Source organism: Arachis hypogaea, chromosome 13 (assembly GCF_003086295.3).
Source record: "Arachis hypogaea cultivar Tifrunner chromosome 13, arahy.Tifrunner.gnm2.J5K5, whole genome shotgun sequence".
Lineage (NCBI taxonomy): Eukaryota > Viridiplantae > Streptophyta > Magnoliopsida > Fabales > Fabaceae > Arachis > Arachis hypogaea.
In genome coordinates, this window is record NC_092048.1 from 10,561,455 (window position 1) to 10,580,774 (window position 19,320).

At 31.9% G+C, this 19,320-nt stretch overlaps 2 protein-coding genes across 3 annotated transcripts; one reads left to right on the forward strand and one right to left on the reverse strand.

Annotated features, from left to right (window-relative positions):
• The first annotated feature begins 11,852 nt into the window (after window positions 1–11,852).
• LOC112737131 (uncharacterized) lies at window positions 11,853–14,532 on the forward strand. Its single transcript, XM_025786907.3, has 6 exons — window positions 11,853–12,363; window positions 12,838–13,037; window positions 13,219–13,359; window positions 13,459–13,539; window positions 13,983–14,107; window positions 14,207–14,532. Exons 1-6 carry the CDS (start codon window positions 12,141–12,143, stop codon window positions 14,253–14,255), a joined length of 819 nt encoding a protein of 272 aa, XP_025642692.1. The 5' UTR covers window positions 11,853–12,140; the 3' UTR covers window positions 14,256–14,532.
• A 92-nt stretch (window positions 14,533–14,624) lies between these two features.
• Window positions 14,625–17,962, reverse strand: LOC112737129 (type III polyketide synthase B). 2 transcript variants are annotated; one of them, XM_025786903.3, is made up of 2 exons: window positions 16,153–16,452; window positions 14,625–15,776 (listed from the first exon to the last, which is right to left on the reverse strand). In XM_025786903.3, the coding sequence occupies exons 1-2, from the start codon at window positions 16,331–16,333 to the stop codon at window positions 14,782–14,784; spliced, it is 1,176 nt and encodes a 391-aa protein (XP_025642688.1). In that variant the 5' UTR covers window positions 16,334–16,452; the 3' UTR covers window positions 14,625–14,781. The 2 variants fall into 2 exon arrangements, with proteins under 2 accessions (XP_025642688.1, XP_025642689.1); XM_025786904.3 differs by lacking the exon at window positions 16,153–16,452 and adding an exon at window positions 17,819–17,962 and having other exon boundaries at window positions 14,640–15,776.
• Window positions 17,963–19,320: the final 1,358 nt, after the last annotated feature.

Here is a 19,320-nt window from a genome sequence, read left to right on the forward strand (position 1 = left end):
AACAGCTTTAATTCTTTTAAGTCATAATATGGTTTTCCAGGCATTTATAAATTTTTTAAGTTTAACTCCAACTTGTTTATATTTATTCTTATTTCTATCCTTTTTATTATAAGGTCATCAATTTCGATCTGAAGATTATTTAATTCCTTTTTATACTCCTTTATTTTACTTTTTAATTTTTTCGCTCTTTTTCTTTTTATTTTATTTTCTGGTCTTTCAATTTTTGTATGCTTCATTATTTATTTTAGAATTTCTGCAAATTTTATCATTGCTTCATCACTTTTTTCTAGAGATTCTATTAATATTTCTAACTCTTCAACTTCTCTTTTTAACTTGTCATGGATTATTTTTAGAGCTTTAAATGCTCTTTGATTTATTTCAGATAACTGCAAATAATTCAAACGATTTTCTCTTTCAAAGAGCTCTTGTTTCTTATCTTGATAAGTTACATATATTTCTTCTTTATTTATTATCATAATTTAGTATTTAGGGTTTCATTTAATTTTTCGACCTTTTTTGTTAATTCTTTTATTTCAGAATCTTCTTCTTTAATCTTTAACTTAGATAAACTTAAGGGACTATTAATTTTAGATTCTCTTATTTGAAAATTTGATGAAACCAATTTTCCTGATGGTTCTTTTAGTAATAGAACTGAGTTTTCAATAGCTTTATATTTTGGTATTTCTGTTTTTACAATTTTCTGAAATAATTCATCGACATAAATTCTTTCTCTGTTTTTAAATATTATACTATGATGGCTATTTGTTAAAGCATAATTTATTGCATATGTAATTGAAAATGGTTCATCATCTTGTTCCATTAGATTCTTTCTATGAAATTTATAAGCCAAACTTACAGATCTTCCAAGATTTTCAGTTGATAAAGGTATAGCATATCCAAGATGGGCATTAAATTTAACATTTACGTTTGCTAAATTTCCATGAACAATTCCAATTATTTGATCTATTGGGTCATCAGTAATTCTTTTGTCACAGATTGCTAAACTTATTGGTGAATTAATTCCTTTCATATATGTAGATTTAATTAAGACTTGTATAGTACTAATATGAATCCATCCAATTTTAGATCTTTTTTGTTGATCCTTAATTTTCTCAATCTGTTTACTCAATTCTTCATTATTTATCAAAGCTATTTCAAGTTCTCCATTGGCAGATTTTATTTTTATAGGAGCTTCAAGTTGAATTTTTCCATAGTATATTATATTTTTTCTGTTAAAAACTTCTTTTAAAAGATTTTGTTTATTAAAATTTTCATTTGATTTGAGATTTAATTCTGTTTTTAGAACAGACTGCTTTTCATTATCTAATAAAGCAGTTAATCTATAATAATCAGATTCTTCTGTTAATTCTAAACTTTCTAAATAATTCACAATTGAAAGACTAGAATGAAGATGTACCTTTCTGGAGAAAAACTTCCTTTATTCAGTATATTTTACATAAGGGGTTTTTATCTCCAGAGGGGAGATTGTAGATACTAACTCCAGAGGGGAGTTTAGAACTATTTTTTCCTAAGAGGATTCTTCCTCAAACTATAGAATCGCCTCGGCAGCTTCCTCCTTGCTCTCCTAGCATATGAGTACTCTTAGCCTCCTGCTTCCTATTGTCTGATGCCTTTACAATTGCCTAAGCAGCCTATTTATAATAGTTGGATTTGATGGACAATTCACATCCTTACCCTTCTTATGACGTCATTGCTTACGTCATTGTTTGTTCTCTTTCACCAGCTACATTGTTGGTGCTCTATGACCTAAGTGCTTACGTCACTATGCAATAATGTTGAGAGATGCTTCAGATGTGCTGTCCTCTTCTTTTATCATGTGACCGTCAGATGTATTGTCTTCTTCCTTCATCATGTGAGTTGATTCCGTTTCATTATTGCTTTCTTCAGATAACTCTGAGGCACATAGCTGGCACTTGTGGTCTTCTCTGTCTTTTATCAAATAGCAGAGATTCCTCTTTATCCCTTCAGGGAGCTTTTCTAAAAGTCCAAATAAGTTGTAGAATGCTGATTCAAATTCTACCAAGAGTCTCATCTCTCTTTCTTCAATTTCATTTCTTTTACTGGACACAAGTAGAGTATTTCTACTTTTATAATTAATCCTTGTGTGAGATTCCTTCGTTATTTTTTGAGTTCTTTCAAAGACCCTTGCTAATGTGCTGGCTAGCCTTCCTTCATGACTGTAAATTGTTAAATCTTGAATTTGATCAATTGGTTGAAAATTTCCTGGGAAGACGGACATGAATATTACTTGGTGTGCTGGAACCAAGCATTCTTCTTCTTCATTAAAAATAGGTTGACTGTTTGTAAATTTTAGGGATATATCCCTTGGATTTATATTGTCAATCATATTTTTAAATCTCTTTACTGCATCAACGAATCCTGCAGGAAACTCACTAATAATTTTTAGATCATTAAAAATTAAGATTGTATCAATTAACCCATACTGGAAAAACTGATAGGTGTCAGATGGGGAAGTATCTGGAAATATAACCAGCTTTGTTAGCTGTTCTTTGGCAACAGGATAATATCCCAAAATTGTCCTTTTTTCTTCAGTCCAATTCAGAACTATGTTAAGGGTTTCTCTGAGATTAGATCTACAGACCCTTTTCTTTTCCTTGATTTCAGCCCTTGTAGGAATGTTTCTTATTATCCCTGTTCTTTGGGTTTGAATTGGAGCTTTATCTGCTCTTTTTAGGGTTTGTTCTGGATGGAGAGCTTCATATTCCTTGAAGGATTTCTTTGCCTCTTCCAGTGTTAGGAACCCTCCTTTATGAATTATCTTTGACTAGTGTGTGAATGGTGCTGCTTGTTCCCAGGCATCATATACTCCTTTCATGGGGCCATTATAAATTACATAATATTTTTTATCTTGGGTGGATTTTTTAATGATTTCAGCAATTGTTTTATTTTCTGAAATTTTTTCTTCACCTGATTTGTCCACCATGCTTAGCTGGCTGAACTCTGATGTTTCTGCTTGTTATGTTGATTTCATTGCTTCGATGGCCTTCTTGAGGGATTGGATCTGTGTCCTTATTTGCTGACAATGCTTGCATTTTTCGAGCTCTTGCTCATATTTTTGAATTTCTTGATCTAATGCGTTGTAGACGAACTCCATTCTCTTATTAATGTATCTGCAATAACATTTTTGTCACCCTTAATATATTCAATTTTTATTGGATATTGTAACAAAAATAATTGCCATCTTACCAATCGTCCATGATTATAATCAACTTTTAAATTATATCGTATGAAACCTGTTAGGTAGCTTGAATCTGTCCTTAATGTAAATTCTCTTGGTAGTAAATCAATTTTCCATTTCTTAAGAGATTTAATTGCTGCTAGAGTTTCCTTTTCATGAGTGGTATATCTCTGTTCTGTTGGAGTAAAAGTCCCTGAAATATACCTGCAAAGTAATTCCTTTAGGGAATCTTTAGAATCTAGTGATTTTTTTCCTTGTTCCAAACTTTTTATAGCTTTCTTAGTTTTTAGACATCCTGACCAGGTTATGTCTGAAGCATCTGTTTCTACTATTAAGTAGTCATTTTCTTCTGGAATATAAAGTTCTGGAAGTTTTTCACATAATTCTTTAATCCTTTGAATTTGCATACTATCTTTTTCATCCCATTTCCATTCTTTTTTAGTACTTATTTTTTGGAAATAAGCTTTTAGTGTATTCTGTTATATTCTTTAAAAATCCTTGATCAGAAATATAATTTATACATCCTAAAAATCTTTGTAATTGTTTTCTATCTTCTATTTTATTAGGAAATAAATTTACCTTTTCTATGACATTTGGTTGAAGTTTTAGCTTTCCTTGAGTAGATAGAATTAATCCAAGAAACTCTATTTCTTGTTTTGCTATTCTTGCTTTCTTTTTGCTAAGAACTAATCATTTTTCTTTACATCTTTCTAAAACTATTAATAATTTTTGAAGATGATCTTCTCTTTCCTGTTTTGTAAAAATTAGTATATCATCAATATACACTAAAACAAATTCATTTAACTCTTTTAGATTTTCTTCCATAAATCTTTGGTAAATACCTGGGGCTTGTTTTAATCCGAATGGTAATACATTCCATTCATAGAGTAACACACTTGTTGATTCTTTTGTTGTGCAAGTAAAAGCAGTTAATTTCTTTGTTTCTTCGTCTAAACGAAGCTGCCAATATCCTGATTTTGCATCAAGAGATGAAAACCAAGTTGCTCCTTTGATTTTTTCTAAAATAGAATCTTTTCTTGGAAGTTTATGAGCATCACCAATAGTTGCTTCATTCATCTTCTTATAGTTAATAACCATTCTTCGTTTTTCCCTTTTAATTTCATTATTGTTTTTGACATAAAAGGCTGGAGCCGCACGAGGACTTTTACTTAATCTTATAATTCATTTTTCCAAAAGATCTCTACATTCTAATGAAAACTCTTCTCTATCTCTTGCGGAATAAGGAATTTTATTTGGAACATTTATCTCTTTTGTAGGATCTTTTAATTTAATACTTACTAATTCGTTATTTGTATTTTTAACATCTAAAGAATTTTCAGCACAAATTTCATCCAAAAGTTCTTCTATCTTTATTTCAAGACTATTTTTTGGGATATTTATCTGAAAGTATAAATTTAAATAACATGTCTCTAATATAGAAAATATTTTAAATTTTAAGATCTTATCTATAGTGGTAGTTGGTATTTTTATACGTTTTGATTTTTGATTTATTGAAGAATCATATGGTGCTTTTAAAACTATATATGTTAATTCTTGAATGAATGGATGATATAGCTTTAAAAAATTATTTCCTATGATAAAATCTATTCCAGAGTCTAACATATATATAGATGGAACAATGAACCTATAATTTTGAATAAAAATTTCAACCATCTCTGCTTTTTGGTTAATTTTATGTATTGATTTGTCAGCTATTCTAACTCTTAATGGTTTCTTTAATTTTTTCCAATCAAGTTTTATGTTTGAACTAGCAAAGCATTGCGTTGCTCCAGAATCTATGAAAGCATTTATAAACTTTTCTGTTATTTTTATAGTAATAAATGTAGCATTATTACTCAGTCTCTGAGTCTGTTTCCGAGACATATTCAAAAATATAGTCTAAGTTATCATCAGATTCTTCTAATGGTTCCATGAAACAGGACTTAGCAATTTCTATTTGTTTAGTAAGATCCTTTTTATCCTTCTTTTTCGGACATTCATTTGCATAGTGTCCTTCTTCTTGGCAATACCAACACTTACAATTTTCTTTTTTATTCGGGCAATAATCACTTTTTTGTCTTTTGTTTTTATTGTTATTTCTTTTTCTAAAATACCTCTTTTTTCTCCAGTTTGGATAGTATTTTCTTTTTCTAAATTGATATTTTCTTTTTCTTTGAAAATTTTTATTAAGACCATATTTTTGAGGTATCTCTTCATTATCCTGACAGCAAATTCTAATTATATTTGCAAATCTTTTTTGAGTTGCTTCTTGCATACAACGTTCTTTTATTTCCTCTCTTATTGCAGAGGTTCCTCCACCAAAATTATTTTCAATTGTTCCTCTATTTATTTCTCTTATAAATCTTCCCATAATAAATTCATTAGCAGGATATGGAAGTTTTGTTATATACATACTAAGATAATGATTTTTATCTTCTTCTTTTATTTTGTAATAATGTATTCTATATTCACATATATAAGACTCCACATTACATAGATCATATATCTGAATGTTAGCTAAATGATTTTTTGCTTCTTGATATTCTTTATTATAGACTTCTTGTTTATGATCTATAATATTTTTTCCAAAAAATTCTTTATATAGAATCATCATTATATATAATATCTTATCATAAGCTATTGTTTTTGTTGCTAATTCTTCTATTATTTGGTTTTCTATTGATATCATATAATCTCTTATAGCTCCTTTAGTATGAAACCCTATGTAATTCCAAATATCTCTTCCAGATAATTCATTAAGTTTTGGATTAGTAAAGGCTTCTAACAAGAAGGAATTCAACCAGTTTTCGAAAATTTCTTTTTCATTCTTTTTACAGTCTAAATCGAGCATTCTTTCTCCTTCCATTTCCTGGATTTTAGGAACGTATTTTGATGGTGTTTTTGTATATTTTGAATCTTTATTTATAAATCCTTTTTTAAAAGCATAATTATCAAAACCTGTTTCCCATTTAAATTGAGATTGATTATCCCTAGATGTTCCAGCTTCATTTTTTACTTGTATTGGAATTGCTGGTTCTTCGTCACTTGAATAATCTAGGATGTGTTCTTCATTTTCTATATTTTCAGAATTTACTAATTCTTCTTCTATCTGAAATCCCTATTCCATAATATTATTTTCTTGAGCTATTTTTAATTGTTTAAAAAGCATTGTAACTTCTTCTAATTTTTCTTCAATATTCATAATTTTAGTGGTGGTTTTACTTTTAAATCTGTTATGTTGATTATATTTTGAAATTTTTCTTCTTTGGGATTTTCTTTTTCCTTATTTCTTTGAAATTTTATAGATACTAATATTTCTTCAAGCATATCTACTATAGAATTTAATTGTGGGTTAAAAGTATGATAAAGATGTGGGGAATCATTTCCATGGTAACATTTCTTAGAAATTCCGTGTGAAAAATAAGTTTTTTCAGGTTTTTGAAGTCCTTCAATAAAACTTATAGTAAAATAAAGATTTTGAGAAAAATCATTTTGTATTGATTTTAAGAATTCGGTGTCATTACAGTTAACATTAGTTAAAATCATTAATTTTTGATCTATTAATTTTGATAACTTAATTATTTCTTCTCTTAAATCTTCTAATTTACTTTTTTCCATTAGAGCTACAGTTTTAAGTGAAAAGTGTGGCTTTAGAAAGTGTGATTTAAGTAAACAAATATTTAAATCTGTACAAATTTAGATCTGTACCATATAATTTTTTTTTAGACAAAATTTGTTAAATGATCTAAAATTCTCAAATATTAATTTTCAGAGCACAAATTAATTAAACCTTTTAAAATTTAATTAACTATAGTACATGCCATGTAAGAAACTTGCAAAAAAAAAATGGTGTTGTCCAAGCATGGAGCAAGAGTCAGGGAAGTAGGGTTGGAAGTTAGTCAAGCTAGCTCATAAGCTAGTTCGAACTCGATTCGTTAATAATTCGATAAGCTAAGTTCGTGAGCTAGTGAGCCAAGCTTGAGCTTGGAATTGAACTCATAAATTAAATGAGCCAAGTTTGAGCTTAGACAAGCTCAGTTCATTAACTCGTAAACTGACTCGATTATATATATATAATTATTAATACACATATCCTATATGCATTTAATCTATATTTTTAATATTATATATATATATATATATATGATCTTAATTATTTAAAATTTTATATTTACTTTTTACATATAATTTTGATGTAGGACATAAATAAAAAATTTATAATTTATTGATAGATAACAATATATAAAATTGAATTTTTTTAAATATTTTTTAAAATATATAAGTTATAATTTATTGATATAGAATTATAGATTATGTATTTATGTTCTATTATTTGAACCAGTTCGTGAGTTTTTTGTGAGCTGAGCTTGAGCTTAAGAAATAGGCTTAATTGTTAATTAATCGAACCGTGAGTCAAGCTCAATTTTTGTGAGTCAAATTTGAACTTGATCTAACTCAACTCAGTTCGGCTCACTTCCAGCCCTATAGAAAAGGCTTGTCTTCGAAATTCTTATCAACTTTATGTGAGCAATCAAAGTATCCATGTATAGATCAAAATCAAAATTCAGTTATGCAAGATATTATTCTTCAATATTATGGTAACTTTTTTGCTCAGTGCTTTACGAGAAATTATTCTTAACGAGTGAAAATCTAACTTGACTTCTAAACATTTTTATAAACATAATTTTTGAAGAAAAAAAAAAGACACTTTTAACTTCTGACGTTATTCTTCTTTCAGTTTTCATGGTCAGTTTATAACAAAAAATGCATAATTGTCAAGTTAAAGTGATGAGTTACTAGTAGAGTTGGTAAATGGATCTAAATCTGTCGGCGGTTTGCGTAATCCGTCAAAAAAAAATAGATCGAATTAAAAAATTGGGACCGCCAAATAACAAAAGCACGCTTAACTCGCATCGCTTAAACTGCAGGTTTTGGCGGGACGGAACAAGTTTTTCCGCCGGGCTTAGTTTTTTTTAGTGAAAGGGTATTTTTGTAATTTTTTTGCCAAAACCTAACTTTTTTCAACCTAACTTACAAGAGTATGAAGATAAAAATTGAGTGTTTTGGATTATGTTTATATTAATTTGAAAAAAATATTTATAATTATATTTTGGATTATGTTTATTTTGCTTTGGATAGAATATTTATACTTATGTTTTGGATGAAAACTTGGTTAGGCAGAGTGGGGTGGGATTTTAGGACCGCCTCACTAGGTGGGGTAGGACGGGACAGCAGGCTTCCCCTCTTGCCACTCCTATGAGTTAGCGTGTGTTTGGCAAGCGCATTAAAATGGAAAAAACACATTTAAACTTTTTTAAGTTTTAATTTTTTGTTTGGCAAACTTTTTTATTCATAAAAGTAGAAGTGATTTTGCCTTTAAAATCAAGTTTACAAGAAGCAACAATTTTTAGCTTTTGCATTTTATTAATGGATTTTTAGCCATTAATACTAAACTTTTATTTACCTTTCACCAACTTTATTCTTTATGCATATTATTGTATTATTGTATTATTTATAGAATTCTTTTTATTTCTATTTATATAAACTCTCTCTTTTTATTATTTATTATTTTTATTTTTTTGTTAACTATTTATTTAACATTATACACTTTTATAATTATAATTTTTGTGTATTATTTTTTTATTATCTTTTTTATAATATAATTTATTGATCCCATTAGGTAAAGCAAATTAAACAAAAAATTAATCGTAAATAATAATAGTAAAAATGATAGCATACTAAAAAAATAATAAAAATACTAAAAATATACTATATAAAAATATCATAAAAATATTTTTGATTTATTTCAATCACTACTAAAATAAATATTTAATTTTTTTATTATTTTTAATACTCTCTAAAATTTATTTTTTTTAGTTTTAATTAAAAATATATTTTACCAATTTTTATGTTATTTTTATTTTAGTAAGTAAATATTAATTTTATTATAAAATTAATTAATAAGATCTATTCAAATATTTAAATTAAAATGATAAGATAATATATATATTATTTAAGTTGATGTCTATTTTAGTAATTTTTTATTTAAAAATAATTTTGAGTAGTATAATTCAAACAACATTTATTTAACTATAATCCATTTTGATATAAAGATTGCCAAATATAAATCACCTTAACACAAATTTATTTTTCATCCAAATCAAATTCGTAAAATCAATTGTATATAAATTTTCATTATAATCTGTAATCCAAACATACACTTATAATAAAAAAATCTCATTGTTAGAGAATAGAATTGGTTAGGAGACTAAATTTATTTCTCTTCACCATTATCTTTATTACTTTCTATTTTTCTCTTGCAACCTCTCTAATTTTTTTTTCTCCTGGTTAAAATTCTTTAAACATTTTAAGAAATATATTAATTTATTTAAAATTATTAATTATCAATTTCACTTAAAAATATTTGTATGCAAGAGATTATTATTCAATATTATGGCAACCCTTTTGCTTAGTGCATTACCAAAAATTATTCTTTAACTTTGTAGTTTGGCTAAATCTAAAGTGTAAGGAAGGAAATGTTTTGTTCCATCACAAGCGTGGTGTCTAAAACAACATCTGCATGCTACAACTGTCTTCAATATCAATTCACCTTGGTATCACAATTTTTTTTTTTTTAATTTTGCTTTGTCTTCAACTCTTCATCAAAGTTGAGCAAAAAGAGGTTTGCTAGAAATTTGTAATAATAATATTTGGTAAAGCAAATAAAAGTTTTTTCTTTATTTTTTTTTGAATCAACATAAGCTCAACACACTAATGTGGAGCAACAAAAGAAACAACAAGAATTTCGTAAAAACATAAAATTCCTATAACTTTCCCCACCGCCATCAACCACCAAAAGAGACACTCTCAGTCCATTCGTTGTAGCTCTGTATTGTCTTACTTAGTACAAAGTCCACCACTGTTTCCTGATGCTGAAAAATTCTAGCATTGCGTTCCACCCATATGTTCCAAATAACTGCAAAGAATCCCGGCAACCATTTCTTCTGCTCTTGTTTCCGCTTATGCCGACCAGTCCACCTCTCAAACATTTCCCTTACAGTTCCAGGCATAGACCAAACCTCCCCAAAAGACCCCACCCACCTGCACCATACCTGCCATGTGAACTCACAGAGAAGAAACAGATGCTCCACCGACTCTATCTCCTTCTTACATAGTACACAGAGAGTATCACTGAGTCTTAGAGCTCCTAGTCTACTCAGTCTCTCTTTAGTATTCACTCTACCAATGAGCACAAACCACCCAAACAACTCAATTCTTGGTGGTACCATCCCGCGCCATACTGTATTTGTGAAACTGTAACTCGTTATCTCATCTGACAGAGTCTCCGATTGTAGGACCTTCAACACCGACTTAGTAGAGAAAACCCCTTTACTATCAAACTTCCAAACCAAAGTGTCTTCTTTACCATCTGACAGCTTCACTGGCCTTAGCCGCTCATGAAGTTGATGGATCAGTTCCAGCTCCCATTGGAACAAATCTCTCCGCCACTGGAAGTTCCAGATCCACTCTAGTCCATCCCAAAATCCACAATCCCCTAGCATCGATCCTTGCTGATTCGACACAGAGAATAATCTTGGAAAAGCCACCTTCAAGGGGCCCCCTTGCAGCCAGTTATCCTCCCAAAACAGGATATTCCTCCCGTTCCCTACCTCCATCGCCAGACCTGTAAGCATTTTGTCTTTTATCCTCTGCTCTTTTAAATTAAGATTGCATATGTCTTTCCAGGGCCCTCCTTTAACTGGTAACTTTTGGCTTGCTAGCATGATATCAGGCTTCAGGTTGTTGCAGGAGCAGACAATCCTTTTCCATAAGGGACACTCCTCTTTCGAAAATCTCCACCACCATTTAAATAAGTTTTTTCTTTATTTTTTTCTTTTACTTGGTATAGAAGTTGTTCTTAATAAGCTCATACTATAATAATATTATTTAATAAAATTATTATAGTCAACATACCATTAGAAAGCCAATAAGTAATAGTTCAAATAACATAATCTTCCCATACTCAATTAAGAGATTGCGGGTTCGAGTCTCCTATTTTTGGTAAAAAAAAAATACCATTAAAAAAAGATGAATATAGTTTTGTCATTAAATTTGTGTAAAAATAATATAAAATATACCACTTTTTGTAAAGTATAATTATTGCAATATTCTGTAATATTTTTCTTTACCATATTTTAATTGACAGTTATAAAATTTTCAAACACTAAATTAATTCTATAAAGTAATTTAATCTAATTCAAATTCTCAAGGTTTTTTTTCATTGAACCTCACTTTAATTCTTTCAAGCATTGCTTTAAGAACTAAATTATTTTTCTTAAAAATTTCTATAAACGGTAAAAGAAAGGGTGTAATTAACAAGAATTTTTTATACAAAAACATTCATGAAACTTATTATTAAATTACCTACACAGCTATACTATATTTTACAAAAAAAAAAAAGGAAAAGCACAATTTATTTCTCCTGCAATTACCATTTATAATTTTAAAGGTACGATTTGACTGTTTTTTGCTGAGTAAATATATAATTTGAATTTTAAAATAATTAAATACTGATAAAAAAAAACTAATTTTTCTTTTAATTATTAAATAGAGATAATGTAATTCAAACAAAGAGGGTTTCTTATTTTTCAATAATAATAATAAAAAAAAACACAGTAGTTAATGTTTGTACACGGAAGTTGTGATTGTTTGCAGTTTCGGCGAGAAGTAGCAGCAGTAGCTGAAACCTCTAATAAGTATTAATAAATTACGCATTAACATTACTTCTCTCACCTTCTCCAATCACTCAATCCCTCGTTTCAATTCCCACTTTCCCACTTCTCAAAAGCCAACACACCAATCGATCGAACTTCATTCACTTCGCACAAATTGTGAACAAAGAGTTTAGCTTTTTTCAGTAATGAGGGGTCAGAGAATGTCGATCCACTCCATGACCACGTGGCTCAAGCGGCAGCCACCAAAGGTGAAGGCTTTCCTCGCCGTGATTTCCGGCATGGCGGCGCTTGTTCTGCTCCGCTTCATCGTCCACGACCACGACAACCTATTCGTCGCCGCCGAGGCTGTTCACTCCCTGGGCATCTCTGTTCTCATCTATAAGCTCATCAAGGAGAAGACCTGCGCCGGTCGGTAACTCACTAACCCTAATTCTTCTTGTTTATTGATTCGGAAAGTGGAAACTCTCGCTAATCGCTTAATTTGATTGTTAATTTGGATTTTGTTGTTTTGATTGATTGGATTTTTTTACCTTCTCTGGGGTTTTGTGAACTCGGTAGGCTTAAAAATGTTATCTTTTTAGCTATTTGAGCTCGTAATTTGCTTAAGACTTTGTTGAAATGCTAGGGTATAAGATATTGAAAAGGAAAAGTCAATTTTTTTTGGGATTAGTTGCACTGGATTTTGATTTTGATTTTATACCAAGACCATACTAGGTTCCGAAATCAGAATGAAACTTGTTGCACTATACATGACATTGTTTGGCTGATTTGATTTCTTCTATATATATGAAAGTGTATTGACTTGAGTTATTGGATTAAAAGAGTGACATGTCTGTTCTATTGTTGTTCTGTTGTGCTAATGGTTTTTGAAATGATGTGCAGGATTGTCACTCAAGTCCCAGGAATTAACAGCTATCTTTTTAGCTGTTAGGCTGTACTGTAGTTTTGTCATGGAATATGATATACACACACTACTCGATTTCGCTACTTTCGTAACTACAATGTGGGTCATATACATGATTCGGTTCAAACTGAAGGCTAGTTACATGGAAGAGAAGGATAACTTTGCGATATACTATGTGGTAAGCTTTCCTTATTTATCACTAAAAAAAATTAGAAGTCCAGTCCCTTCTAGATATCCGTTTTTCACGTTTATCAGGACTTATAGGTGATGTGGTTGAAGTGTGAGGTTGGGGTGTTCTGTACAGATTGGCCTTCTATTAGATTCAATTTGACTTGTTCTAATTTTGAAATTGAATGCAGGTGATACCCTGTGCTGTGTTGGCCTTGCTTATTCATCCATCAACTTCTCATCATTTATTGAACAGGATTTTCTGGGCATTCTGTGTATATCTGGAAGCAGTTTCGGTATTACCTCAACTGCGGGTCATGCAGAACACCAAAGTATTATTACTTAACTCCAAGAATTGCCATTCTAAATTTTATGTTTGGGATCTGATCTGGTTATTTTCCTTTCTAACCTTTTTTAATTTTAACCTCCAGATTGTTGAGCCATTCACTGCTCATTATGTATTTGCGCTGGGCGTTGCAAGATTCCTTAGCTGTGCTCATTGGGTTCTTCAGGTATGATATGTTCTTAAAAATTACTAGCTATATTAGTCAAGAATTTGATTCATTTGCAAATTTGGTTATGGCTTGTTTCCTGGCATATCATGTTGATACCTATCACTGTGATGGTTAATGTCTTTTTTCCACTAGAATGGCAATGTCCTTGACCAAGGGTGTAAATTAACATTATTATAAGTTTATCTCTTTCGTTTTCAATGGTACAATCCTGACGTCATTCCTCTGAAGATTTGTTAGAGAGCTTGTGCTTTGCTGTATGTGATTTTCCTGTCAAATTTTTCTTTGCTGAGTTTATAAATTTAAGTTACATCAATTTTGATAGATAGCAAGTTAGACAATAGAGTATTGCTGCCATTATTAGCACATTTCTTACTGATATAGTTCACAGGATACTGTCTGCCGGGTGCCTACTCATACTAACATTCTATTTCTTGTAACAGGTATTAGATACCCGTGGACATTTGTTGGTTGCCTTGGGGTATGGTTTATGGCCACCGATGGTTCTTATATCAGAAATTGTCCAGACCTTCATCCTAGCAGATTTCTGTTACTACTATGTCAAAAGGTTGGTTTAGCATATTGTACAGTTCTTTATCTGGCAGCTTTGGCATAGAATCTTGAGGTCCTTCTAGCATGACTTCTTATAATATTTATTTTGTTGCAGTGTTTTTGGAGGTCAGCTTGTTCTTCGTCTTCCCTCTGGAGTGGTGTGAGTGAAGGATCTGTTTCAATGGATACACTTTAACTTAATCAGGCAATATGGTGGGTTACCCTTGTTAGAGTACACTGTGTGTTTACACACTTATTTGGTTCCTTGGTGGAAGCTGGTTCTGTAAAATTTGGAGATGAAAGAAAACTAATTATTTATGCTTAATGTACGGTTATTTATAGTTGAAAAGTCGTTTATACATGGAGTCTCCATTTTGATTAAGCTGGATTTTTGTTGTCACCATTTCAAATGCCAAAGTTATAAACAAAGTCTTACGTGGAGCTCTGCCTACTTAACGGATCTAGAAGTTACACAATTGTGAATGTTGCCCTCTAGCACGATGATAAACTTGTGATTCATAATATAAAATTCCTTGATAAGGGTTTTGTTGAAACGAATTTATTAGATTTTTTTTTTTTTTCATTTTATCATTAAAGCATTGAACTTGTATTGGATAGTGATATATCAGTATCACACAACACACCTCTATGACAACAATAACAACATTGCATCACATGTTGTTTCAAAGGTTAATTACACAGGTTCCTTGCTAGAATCCCTTCAAAAGTGATCCCAGGTCCAAAAGCAAGCAACATGCCCCATTCAGGATCATCTCCACCATCCTTTCTAATCTTAATGGCCTCTTCTAGCATGTATTCCAGCACATACACAATGGTGTTGCTGCTAGCATTTCCATAATCCATCAAAGCCTTTCTACTTGCATTCAACTTCTCTGGCAGCAAGTCGAGCCTCTTCTCTATGCGGTTCAAGATTGCAGGGCCACCTGGATGCACTGCCCAGAACAGCTTATTATACTCCTTGTTCTGGAATCCAGCAACACTCATTAACTTGTCACAGAAATCTTCCACATTGTCCTCAATTATTTGAGGAAGTTCTCTTGCTAACTTGAAGCTTATCCCCTCCTCAGTCAATCTTCCATCAATTTTCTTCTCAGTGTCTGGCAGAAACTCTTGAATTGCTGTGTTAAGCTCAAAGAGAGGCTTCTCAGTACCCTCTATTGGGTCTGAGCCAATTATCATTGCACCAGCGCCATCACCAAAGAGAGCCACCCCAACAAGATCATAGGGTCTATCTGCACTTGGTGGTTTGAACCCAATGATTGTAGTCTCAGAAGTAGCTAGAAGCACTCTGCTACCAGGGTTGTTCTCGGCTATGTCTTTTGCAACACGTAGGCCGGCCACACCCCCTGAGCACCCCACGAAATAGAGCAAGACTCGTTGAGTCGCAGGGCTGAGTCCTAGTCCTCTGGCTAGATAAAGGTCACCACCTGGTAGTCTAGCTTCACTTGATGAGACATAAACCAAGTGTGTTATGTCAGATAAGGATCTACCCCAGTTCTTGATGCAAACCTGGGAGGCTTCAATTGCCATTTGTGTCACTGCCTTGTTACATATCTCTAGCCTTTGCTTCACCGTTGGAAGGCCTTCAAGCGCAAGTTCTGGGTACTTCCTTAGTATCTCCTCAGACATGACCACATACCTTGTTTTCACTGTTGTTGTCTTGCCTGTGTATATACACCATTATAAAGCCAATGTGACATTAGTACCAAAAGTGACATTGCATTGCAGTATTATTTACATAGGAATCGCAATTGTCTCTAAGTAAATACATATAATAAAAGTGCGTTCAGTTACTATCCCATGACAAAAGTAACAGAAATGTTGAGAACAAATTTTAATATTATTCATATACTTCCAAAATATAGGGGTTAAAGATATATTTTTAGGATTATTTTAAGCTAATTTGTGCACACAAGAAGAGATAAAAGAAATACTTCTGAACCATTTCACTATTTTTGTACTCTCTGTCCTAAACGGGAACTAAATGCTACCTAATAGAAAAGGATAGAGGATAATCTATATATATATATGCGCGCTTACAAAGTCTGCTTAGCTTCTGTTTGAGCTCAAGATTGTCACAGTTAGTGTCCCTAAAATATCCATCAACCAAGTATTCTTGCATGACAAGTTGGTGTGGGAATGCCTTGCCAAGAGCTAATATGGAAGCCTTCCCAGGGTTGACTTGCTTTGTGACACCTCTCATGATACCTTCATCTCCCATAATTTCTTTCGTTGATAAATCAGATGAATGCAATTAATTTCCTTGGCTGTGAATGTTATGCAGGACTTGTCATATCATATTTATATAATAATATCCAATACTTTAATGACCATGACAAGTTTGTAATGGGTAGGACATGTAGTATAAGAGCTTTACTATAGACATATAAAATTTGGATTAGTTGAAAAGCAAGTCTTTCATGGAGATTGTGTTACTGGTTTGTGGTTGTTGGGAAGAGGTTGGGATTAGATTTTCAGCTCTAATTACATCTAATTTGAAATAGGCACTCTAATTAGGCACCCTCAAAAGCAAAAAGACTTGCACTTTTATTGTAAAAACAACTTTGCCACTACAACACCCGTCTCGGCAAGTCAATGACTAACATATCGCGGATCTAAATTTCATTTAAAAGTTTGTTATTGACTAATGAGTTGTTATATGCACAAGGCTATTCACTTTTTATTTTTTGGTTGCCTACAAACTAATTCGTTGCAGATCTGAACTCTATTTAAGGATCTGCCACTAGCTAATGGATAGTTGCATGCACAAGTCGAAATTCGAATCTCCTGACACTTGCTTAAGTTTAAGCGGACGAATGAGTTGACTACTCGACCAACCCAAGTTGGTTAAACAAGGCAATTCACTTATTCGTAGGTGATTTGTTCAAGTTGGGCCTAGAGCCCAAACCATTGACTTGGGCCCACCGTAGAAATACTGCAAGCAAGACCTTCTTTTACCATGACCCAAATAAATAAGATCATCTTTCAGAAATCAATTTCAATTGGCCAAACACAATATTGTTAAAATGAATTATGAAACTGCTGGAGCTGCATACAACTTTACTACCCCCGACATCCTAAACCAACAAACCCCACCACCACCGACACCATCATCGTCGTTTTCTCCGAAGAATCCATCCCTTCCACCATTTGGTCAACTACGACACCCTCCTCTCCGATTCCGTCATCGACGCCCTTGCCATCGTCGACGAAGAGTCCCCTCTCGGTGACACATCCGACGATGATGACACTGCTGACGCCGGCGAAGAACCCTCCCTCATCCAACTTAATGTTTCCAGCTACTTCTACTATGTCGGTACATTTACTGTTGCGATGATTATGATCCATCTTTTCATTATGAACTTTTTTGGATACCTATACGATTCAGTTATAGGATAGCAGAGCTCTATCAATTATAGAAATAAAATTACGAAGTTCTGCTAATTTCTAGCTACTTATTCTATAGAAGTTGCGATCACTTTTCAAAGAATCTAAACTTGTTTATACTATTTATAGTCTTAAATTAATTTGTTAGGTAACTAAAGCCTCTTAAATTAATTTAACATATCCTTTCTCCCTACTTCTATTATAAAAACCCCCACACAGCATCCCGTGAACTCCACACCATAACACACAAAGTTCACAAACCCACACACACTACTTAAATTGAAGCTCTTTAATTTAAACACAGAATGGAGTCCCTTACCACACTCCTTCTAAGCCTAATTCTCTCCACTTAGAGAATCAACCCGCAGTTTGGATTGGATTTACAGCTTTCCTTGCTGACACCCTACGTCCAATTGCTTGATATCCCACACACTTGGACCGCTTGTATCTGGCTCTGTGGATCAATGAGTAAGATGTTCGTCTAGCCAATAATAAGATACCATATATCAAGCAACTGAACGTACGGCATCAGTAAGAAAAGCTGTAAAACAGGAACTAACATCCCATTATAGGTCACTATGGTACACTATTGAATACCTTGTTGTTGTTGTTATTATATATATAAAAAACATATTAACATATGTATTTGTTCATCTTAGCTTCTAGTCATTATTAAAAAAAAAAAACAGGAAAAAAAAGAAAAAAGAAAACAATGAAAGAGATTGATGGAGCTGCGTTTTTTTTTGGTAGTTCATACTTCGTTTTTGTACCATATTTTCTGTCCCAACAAACATAACTCTTTATTTTTTAGTTTAAAAGCCCTTTTTTGTGTCTGCAACAATTGTTTTGGGCTATCAACATGCTTTTTTTAAAGGATTTTTGTCAGTTTTTTTTAATAAAAAATTATACTGACATTTTATTTATTTTCTTCTTCTTGTTTCAGACATGGATGGCAGCGCTGACCGAGCTAGCTTTCAACTGCCTTTTAATGTTTATGCTAACAACCTCAATAATGGGCTGCTTGGACTCAAATGAAGTTGATCCCAAACTGTTAGTCCCTGTTGTAATATTCTTTCTATTATTTTTGTTCCTAATAAACACAATTCCATTCATCGGAATTCACATGAGTTCCACTGTCACATTAATAGCATTATTAAAAAATGTTATTACTATTAACACGTGCACTAATGTATATCATTGCACAGTGTATTGATTCAATAATTGGTTTCATTATACTAAAATATGTAATAAATCCAAAATTACCAGAAAAATATTCATTTGAAAGCTGTGCAATTGGTGATGATCGTAATAAAAAACTAGGATCAAAGTCACTAGCTGCATTTGTTATAGAATTTTCATGCACATCTTTGGTGCTGTTTGCTTTGGGATTTGACAAGAAAAAATTTAAAGAAATTAAGGTTATCAATGGTGTCTGCTGTGACTGCTGGAGCATTAGCATTGACAACGCATGTTTCTATAATTGTTACTGGTTACCTAGGCTATGCAGGTGTTGGGTTTAACCCAACAAGGTGTTTGGGCCCAGCTTTGCAAAGAAGTGGATTATTGGGGAATGAACTTTAGGTGTTTTTGGTTGGATCTTTCTTGGCCTTCAGAATATATTACGAATTGTACAAATAATTGTATGCTAAGAGAGATTGTCAGAGTGTTTGTATGAACAAAAAAAAGTATATATATATTTCCTTTGTTTATTTATCTACAGAAAGAGTTCAATGTGTAATTGTTATATTCTGTTAAATAGCTGGTGAAAGCTGATTGATTCCAACTTATTCAAAAGCCATGTAATGTAGTTCTGTTCTTATA